At 28.5% G+C, this 8671-nt stretch overlaps 1 protein-coding gene across 1 annotated transcript; it reads right to left on the bottom strand.

Annotated features, from left to right (window-relative positions):
• Positions 1 to 7559: 7559 nt before the first annotated feature.
• Positions 7560 to 8225, bottom strand: LOC119685514. Its single transcript, XM_038099812.1, has 2 exons — positions 8130 to 8225; positions 7560 to 8064 (listed from the first exon to the last, which is right to left on the bottom strand). The coding sequence occupies exons 1-2, from the start codon at positions 8137 to 8139 to the stop codon at positions 7604 to 7606; spliced, it is 471 nt and encodes a 156-aa protein (XP_037955740.1). The 5' UTR covers positions 8140 to 8225; the 3' UTR covers positions 7560 to 7603.
• Positions 8226 to 8671: the final 446 nt, after the last annotated feature.

Genomic DNA, 8671 nt, shown 5'->3' with positions numbered 1-8671 from the left:
TTAGAAACGAACAATTGCAGAAAGATTATTCCATTGCTTCTTTTTACTTCACATTTGTAGGGCTTCTATAATATTCATAATAGGGAATTGTCAGTAAAAGAGCATTATTACTAAATAGTCAGTGACACATTATGCAAGCCACGGCCTTAGAGATTTTCTTCAATGATAGGCTAAGTAGATCGCTTGATTTTTTTTTATTAAATATTATCCACATTAGTGCAGACGTTATGAAAAGTCTTTATTGTTTAAGATCAAGTGGCTTCATGAAAGATATTTAAATATCACTTGTGTGTGTGATTAGTACTGGATATATTGAATTCATCAGTCTTATAGTTTCATATTAGACATATCTTGAAAACGGTTTTGATTTCATTAAAGCTGTTAAGTAATTCTGAGCAACATTTGATATAGTGACCGCTTAGTTCATAGTTCATATTTGCTAAGTATTCTTTTCAATTTATTTATGGCATAAAGGTGTAGTTATGAATATTATAGCATAACATATGATATTGCTGCCAGGTAGCATGTTTGGTTTAATCTAGTCGTATTTATGCTCTCACTTTATTGTGTACCACAGGAATTCCGTAATCATAGCAATTTTACGATAACTCAAGTAATAAATCCTATAAAGTAGGAGGCAAACCACATATTATATCTTCAGGATATAATGGTATAAGTTGGTGTCGGAAAAATTAAAACATTCCGCCGAGTTCATGATGGTGCCTACAGTTCCAGAGAGCTAAAATGATCCATTTAATTTTGCGTCGTGCTGATATTTAACACTTTAATGACAATTCCGTCCGATACTCTAAAAAAAGGTGTCGAAACTAATCAGTGTAATAGTAATAATTACGAATCTATTAACAGTTGCATATAATTCTAAGTTAACTAGTTTATCTTTAAATAGAATTTGAATTATTCCATACTTTCTAAAATATTTTAAATAATATATAGTGCCATTAATAATAGTGTTATGTGTGGTAAGCGTGATTAGGAATAAATTAAAAAAATATCAAATCTAGTGACTAAAAAATATATACAAGTATGTATGTAGGTATATCTCAAAATAAAAACCGTTTATGATTTTTTTAACTATTTAATAACTAAATTAATTTATATTAAAATATTTTCTAAGATTAAAATGCCTTAAAACTAAATATTTATTTTTTTATGCAAGTTTTTTCACTTTCAAAGTGCTTTAATATATGACACCAATTAAAATTCCTCATACGCCATGGGAGCCACTTGAATTGTGCATATCATGAAATGCTTAAGTGACGATTCAGCACATTATACAGCATGCAACCTAACATGCAGGTATGCCACAGAATGACATAATTAGATTAAGAGCATTGTGGAAGCAAAAGGCAGCGGAAACAAGTAGCGGAAGTTGTTCATTCAAAAATGTGGCAATTTGAAATCCTGCGTTGCCAATCTTTAGCTAGTTAAATACTTAAGTGGTCGCTAGTATAATTAATAATATAATTTAAACATTTTTCTTTATATTTTTTTTAATTAGATTATTAAAAACAGATATAAGATATCACTGTGATAGTAATACTAATACTTTTCTATTTCAAACCATAAAAATATTACCTGCTTATCGCTTTAAACTAAAATTGTGTATTACATGCGAAGTTGGTATTTACGGAAAATCTATATGACAACAATAGGCTATAATAGTCACAGAAGGCTATACAAATGCTTTGGGGCGAGGACAAATAATGCAATAATCCGACTAGTCATTCGTAAACTTATTGCTGCATTGCGTTTAATGTTAGAAACTTTGGTACACATTGTTTTACAGTTGAGTAGCTTCAGTTGACATAAATTGGCAGAACTAGCAGACACTGAACTCATTTAAAGCAATGCACTCCTTAAAGCAGTGGTTCCCAACTTTTTTTTTAACCACGGACCAGATATTTTTGTTTTTAGTGGGGACCACAAAGTTTAAGAATAATAAACTGTATGATTATTTTAAACTGCTTTATGCAGTGCTGGTATAATGTAAATAAATGAGATATTCACTATATTCTGTTTTTCGGACTACTCCGAATCTGTTATTTATTTTCTGTTTATTTTAAGCTTGATCAATAACTGACTTGATCAAAATCTTACATCAATTCTTATAATCTACATTAGTACTAAAAACTGCAGCGTTAACAGGAATTGTTGTTCATGTAATTTCCCACGGGAAATATGTTCGTCGGTAATGCACTTTGCACATCAATAAGTAAGGGCAATGATTATGATAGTACCTGCATACTATTTGGTATATTTTGAATCATATTATCGACGGCTGCAACCTTAGTTAAATTAATATTAAGTATTTATAATATTAAGTGTCAGCAACATTAACTTGTATAATGAATTGTATAAGTGCTTAGGTACATTATATAGACTCCAAAATAGGCACATACTTACTTGGAAATTTGATTCACGGACCATTTGTAACCAACTCGCGGACCACTGGTTGGGAACCTCTGTCTTAAAGTAATTGTGGTTGATTGTTTTAACACATAACCCTCCATTGTTGTCAAGTAAATTTTCCAGTTGAAAATAAATATAGATCTAGTGATGTATAAAAATCAAAATAAGTTAAAAATAATTTTTGTTTTTTTTTTCTTTTTTATATATAATAAGTATAAGTTTAACTTAATAATTTTTACTTTTTAAAAAGTGCGTTCAAAAATTTGTTTCAATATATATTATATTGAAATAAACACAAGTTATGCATAACTCCTTAAGTAGGAACCTAATATTAAAGAAATATAAAATAATATATTTTGGAAAAGCCTTACTAAATAAGTATAGGATTATACCGGTATTGAGCGATCGTAATGTTAGTTATTGGGAGAGACTCACCAATTAATTAAAAATGCAATGAAGTATAGAATGTTTGTTGTTGTTGTTATGATTTGAGTTAGTGCTATTGCGCACTTTTACTCTATTGCGGCTGGGGGGCTTATCCCTGCCCCACACTAAACTTTAACTATACAGGAATCATCAGATCAGCATATCTTCCTGTGCGTCCTGAGATGGACTTAAGGTTTGTTAGAGCGGGGTTGGGCAACGTATCGACTTTATTGAATAATTTTAGGGCTCTTAACTGAGAATATTTACTATCAGATTTTAATTTTTGCACTTTTTGTTTCATAATAATGTTTAACTTCACTTTCGTTTGATCTTTGCAGGCAAGGTTTTTTTTGCCTTGAAACAATTAGTAATAAAAGATTGTAAATTTATAATGAATTACGCAATAAATATGAATTTAATTAGCTGTATTGATAAAAAAATTTGTTTTAAGAATTTTAACTATATGACTATTATAACTTGTTTCACTATTTCACTATTGTTTTTTTTTTAAATATCTTTGATGCGATGAGATTTTTTTTTGTGGTTAATTATTTATGCATCGCCAAACCCACCGTTGCCGGTATGGAATGTCCGACTCCTACTTTGTAGTATACGAACTAAAACACTCCCTCTTTTTCTGACTTTTTCTCCCTCCGGCACCTCGTTCGCATTACTTCAGGGTGGATCCCTTATAAGTTGGCTATCCATGTCATATGCTTCCCGTAAAACCTGCGTACAGGCTCCCACTCCTGATCCGAATTGGAATGTTATCAGATTGCTCTTCGTTTTAGATTACTTTGCGTTCAGATCTTTCTTCTTTTCCGTTAGCATATTTCCGATTAATTGTGTGATTTTTTTTCAATTTTTTGCTCGTTCTGTCATTTTTTCTACGACATTCTCGACTGCGAAGTGACCTATATATTTTGCAAGTAGTGTTCTTTCTTCATGCCATCTTTCGCAGTTGAAGAAAGGCTGTTCTGCTTTTTGCATTCTGTATAGATATTTTCGAAAATATCCATGACCAGATAGGAAATGTGTGACATAATAATCAATCTCGCTGAAACTGCTTTTCATCCACGACTTTACGTTCGGAATTAGCTTTGCCGTCCATCTTTCTCTTAAATCAGAGTTTCATGGGATGAGATAGTGCCATCTTAATCAGATTAGTTTATTACTATTGCTGAAGTGTATTTAATTGCATTAAGAAATACAAGAGAGGACTTACTGTGCGGATGCGGTGTAATATGAAAGTATGAATAGACTAAAAATTATATAAATATAAAGCGAAAAGTTTGTACTTTAAAATGGGGTATTTATAAATAAATATGTATATCAATTGTCGATTTAAATAACAACTGAATATCATCACAGAAATAATATTTTTACTGCAGGAAAATAAATTCAATTGCCGTTTAAAATCAGCTATGAAAATATGGTTGAGAAAATCGCTTTACATCAAAGAACTTACCATAAAAAATTTTGCACGTGCTTGATATGGCCATTTAATAAGGATATAAGAATGAATGCAAAAAGAAGCCATTTAACTTTTTTATCAGAAAAAAACATGTGGACAAGTTTAAGCCATGTTAAAACGACATACGATATAGAATATGTATATATATATATATTCTGAATAAAACCAAATACAATATTTGTAGATGTAAAAAATGTAAGGCAAGTGCGCAAGGTGCGCTCCGACAAAGGAAACAGTCAAGCAGTCAAGTAGTCAAGTAGTCAAGCTGGAAGCTGTAATAAAATTTGTTGGGCTTAAAATTTTTTTACTGGAAAAAATGTCTACAGACTATGTTTACATAAATATAATGCCTTAATGCAAAAGGTTTAAATGTGAACGTGCGTGTAAGAGTGTCTACCTATCTTCTTTAAATATTTTCAATTTTCCCTTATTTCATTTAAAAAATTTTATTGTATAAATCTCATAAAATATTTAAATCTTGTTTGCTTATTGGCTGGCATCTGTGAAATATTTTATAGACAAATATTTCGCTCGTAAAATTTTATAAAATATTTTCCATATGCGTACACATAATTGAATGAGAAGCTTATAAACTGATTTATGATTGTAAATGTTCTGAGCTTTAAACTCAATTTATTTATAAAAATTAAAATATTCTTTAGCAATGTACACTCACTCTTATATACAATATATGTACATAAATATTATTTAAATTCTTATATAAAATAACAAGGAATTTTATAAAACTTTTTCTTGAATAAAAATGAAAGGAATTTGTACCAATAATAAAATGAACAATTTCTATTAATTTTTATAAGTGGTTGACTTTTAAAAAATCAAATATATAATACTACATTTCCTCTTGCTACATATTTTCAAAAAGAAAATATTTGTTAATATTAATATTACATATTGATTACTTAGCGATTCATTTCTTTATTAATTTCAATAACCGATAATAGTTATTGTATAAGGGAGACTAACATACATTCATAATATAAGATATCCAATCATTGTTGATATTCTCCAAAACTCCAATCTAGTCTGCATACTCTTCAATATTTACAATATCTTCAATATTTTAACTCCTCTCATACATCAATAAACATTGTTATATAAATAAAAGTCTGAACAATATGAATCTTAGCTATGGTTGGTTTAAGTGGCAGCAAGGCTTTCTCTTCTGCTGAAATAACGCCTAGAAATCATTTTGACACCATAAACCCGTTTATGAAAATCTCAGTTTCAGAACCAACCTATATGGGTGAGAAAATAAATAAATTTTCTTTCTTCGTTAAGTTCCATAGTCAAAAATCTTAGTCTTGTCCAGGTCTAGCTTTCTTATCTAACTATACTTTTAATTATTTAAGGATTATCTAAGGATTACGATGAGAGCGCATCTCATCTTTTGTGTTTTTGTCCAGCTCATGCACGTCGGCATTTTATGCTTCGCAAAAGGTTCTAGGTGGTTTTAAACTCTGAGGTTTTTTTATTATTTATATACGGCATCACAATGGGCCAATAGGCCTAAGTGGATCCACTAGGGATCACCGGTATAACCTAACCTAACCTAACCTAAGGATTATCTTTTTCACGATGGTTCTATAGTCAATTATTTAAAATTGCTTATATACAATTAATCGTTTCTTAAAATAGCTAAATTAAAATGATTATGCTATACTTAGCTATGCTCACAAGCTAAAATAGTATTTACTATTAAACACAACTTCGTTCTTCATGTTAAATGTATCATTTATGTCAGAATGCGACATCTGGTATAAGCCTTTATCCATATGGAATCGACTGTCACCGTATGGATTTGTTTTTAGATTGAAGACCAAAAGTATTTTGTGTTTGTGTTGATTATGTATTAGTAATAAGTTGTCCTTTGTGTAAAACACTGACTGATATTTAAATCAATGTTTTTACTTTTCTGCATTCTTCAGGTCATCTTATCATCTTCTGATTTGTTTCAACACATAAGAAACACATAATATATATGTGTATTGCATATACATAAAAAGAAATACATGTACTACTATTTCCTTTTCGTCCATGTAGATGAGGCCTAATCTAACACTTTCCACATTATAATCTCTACAACCATGATTATAATAAGTCTAAACATGGACTTTGTGCATAATCTAATGTAAAGACATTTTTTTTAAAATATGAACTTTATGCTTATATGCAAAAAAACTACATATAAGGAAATAAAAATGGAAACACTTAAATACTATTTAATTATATACACTTTCTATTTAATTTAGAGTAGAGTTTTTTTCCATAATTTATGACTTTTCAAGCTAAATATTATTATTATGGTAATAAATTAAAGGTAATAATAGTTCGATGATCTAAGTTACTCATGTTCTCAATGTTCTAAAATATTGAAAGCGTGACCTATATACATTATCTAGAACAGTAATAAAATACTAAATTGAAAATATATACGAATACTGACATGTATATAAACTTTCTTTAGTTAATCTTTTTATAAACTTAAATTAAATTTATTTGATTGTTTATAGCAAATTTTAATTATTTTTAAATCGGTAGTAATATAAAGGAATAATTTATAAAATGAAATTATCTTATCATTATAGTTTCTCGTTAAAAATGATTGAAATCTATATGGAACTGATATTGTAAGATTGTTTGTTTTTAAGTATAAATAATAAAACAATAAGACTGGTAACTTTCCTTTAAACTTATATCTGTAAGTCGCCATAACTAATTAAAATAGTGCCAAATTATTTTTAATATATGATATGTTATAGGCAATAAAAAATGCCTATTTTATTGGCGTGATTATATTTTAATCACTAAAAATAAGATAATACATATAACACCTATACCAAATATGACGAGTTAATATTTTGAGTTAATATATTTAATATAATACTGATATATTGAAATGGGTATTTAAATTTAATAATTTTATACTTTTTACACTGCATTTAAATTTTAAGAAAGTATTATTTTTTAAAAATAATTTAATTAAAATTAATTTAATATATTATTTCTTAAACTTTAGAAGTAAATTGTTATAAAAAGAGTTATATTTTTTCTGAATATTTTGAAAATTGTTTAAAAATCAAGAAATCAAATAAATAATTATTTTTTGTCCAGTCTTATTATTTTATTTTTACATTATTCTTATATATTATTATTTGATTATTTTTCTACAAAATAAAGTTGTATAAACAATTTCATTGTTAAAATGATTTTACTCTGCTTTATTTTAATTTGTGAATGGTTTTTCATATATGTTTACGATGGACAATCTCGAATATCGCGCCATGTCGACCATTCAAAACAACCCAAATAACCATCTTGTTTCACAAAAGCTTTGTTATCTGGACATTGTAATTGCAAAGGCGTTGCATTCTCAGAAGTACATAAGTAATATTTAGTTGGATCACTACTTGGTTGAGGCTGATTTAGATTATCACCAACACAGCTACCTACTGGTTCTAAGTTCACACAGTTTGGATCCATGCTCGTTGCAGGTATACAACCAGATACCGTATCATTTTTCACAAAGAATGTATTTGGAGCACAACTTTGTTCAATTGCAGTATTGGTACCAGGTAAACAGAAGTAAAATTTTGTGCCATCTTCTGAGCCCCACAATTCATTTTCATACAAACAACCTTCAACCTGAGCTTGAGCATCAACATAAATCACTGCAGCCGCACAGAGAGCTAATAATCCAGCCACAATAACAGTATCTAAAAAATTATATCAAAATTATTACACATATGAGTAACTGACTCGACATCTTTTTAAAAAGCACCTTTAATCATTTTGTTGATAGTTTTTTTGAATATAATTCCGATTTGTTTTAAGCACTCACGTTTTCACTGATATTCCACAAAAGACTAATTAAAATTTTCGAATAGCTTGACTTTATAAAAATCTAGTTTAGTCCATATCACGACACCGAGCCAATTGGCATGGCTTATCTGAATTTTAGTCAAAGTTTTGATTTATTTTTTGTTTTATTTTAAATGACAAAATTGATAAAGTTGACAATTCGAAAAGCATTTAATCTTAAATTTAGTGCTTATTACCATTTTTTTGATTGCCATTAAAATTTAACATTAATGTTTTGGGCACGATTTGATAAGCTCTGATAAAACAATTTGTATACAAAATAATTTCCTCTTTACGACTTTTAAGTTTTAACGAAATGTCGATAGAACTTCGAGTAAACATATTTAAGTATTGAATTTTTAACTATGTTAATAACAGCAATATACCAAACAAATGATTCATTACTTCAGTGTCGTTCCATAAAACAAAAACTAGTTCATTGATTTTAAAATTGAGTTATCT

Source organism: Teleopsis dalmanni, chromosome 2 (genome assembly GCF_002237135.1).
Source record: "Teleopsis dalmanni isolate 2A chromosome 2, ASM223713v2, whole genome shotgun sequence".
NCBI classification, from domain to species: domain Eukaryota; kingdom Metazoa; phylum Arthropoda; class Insecta; order Diptera; family Diopsidae; genus Teleopsis; species Teleopsis dalmanni.
This window is presented reverse-complemented; position numbering and strand designations above follow the sequence as displayed.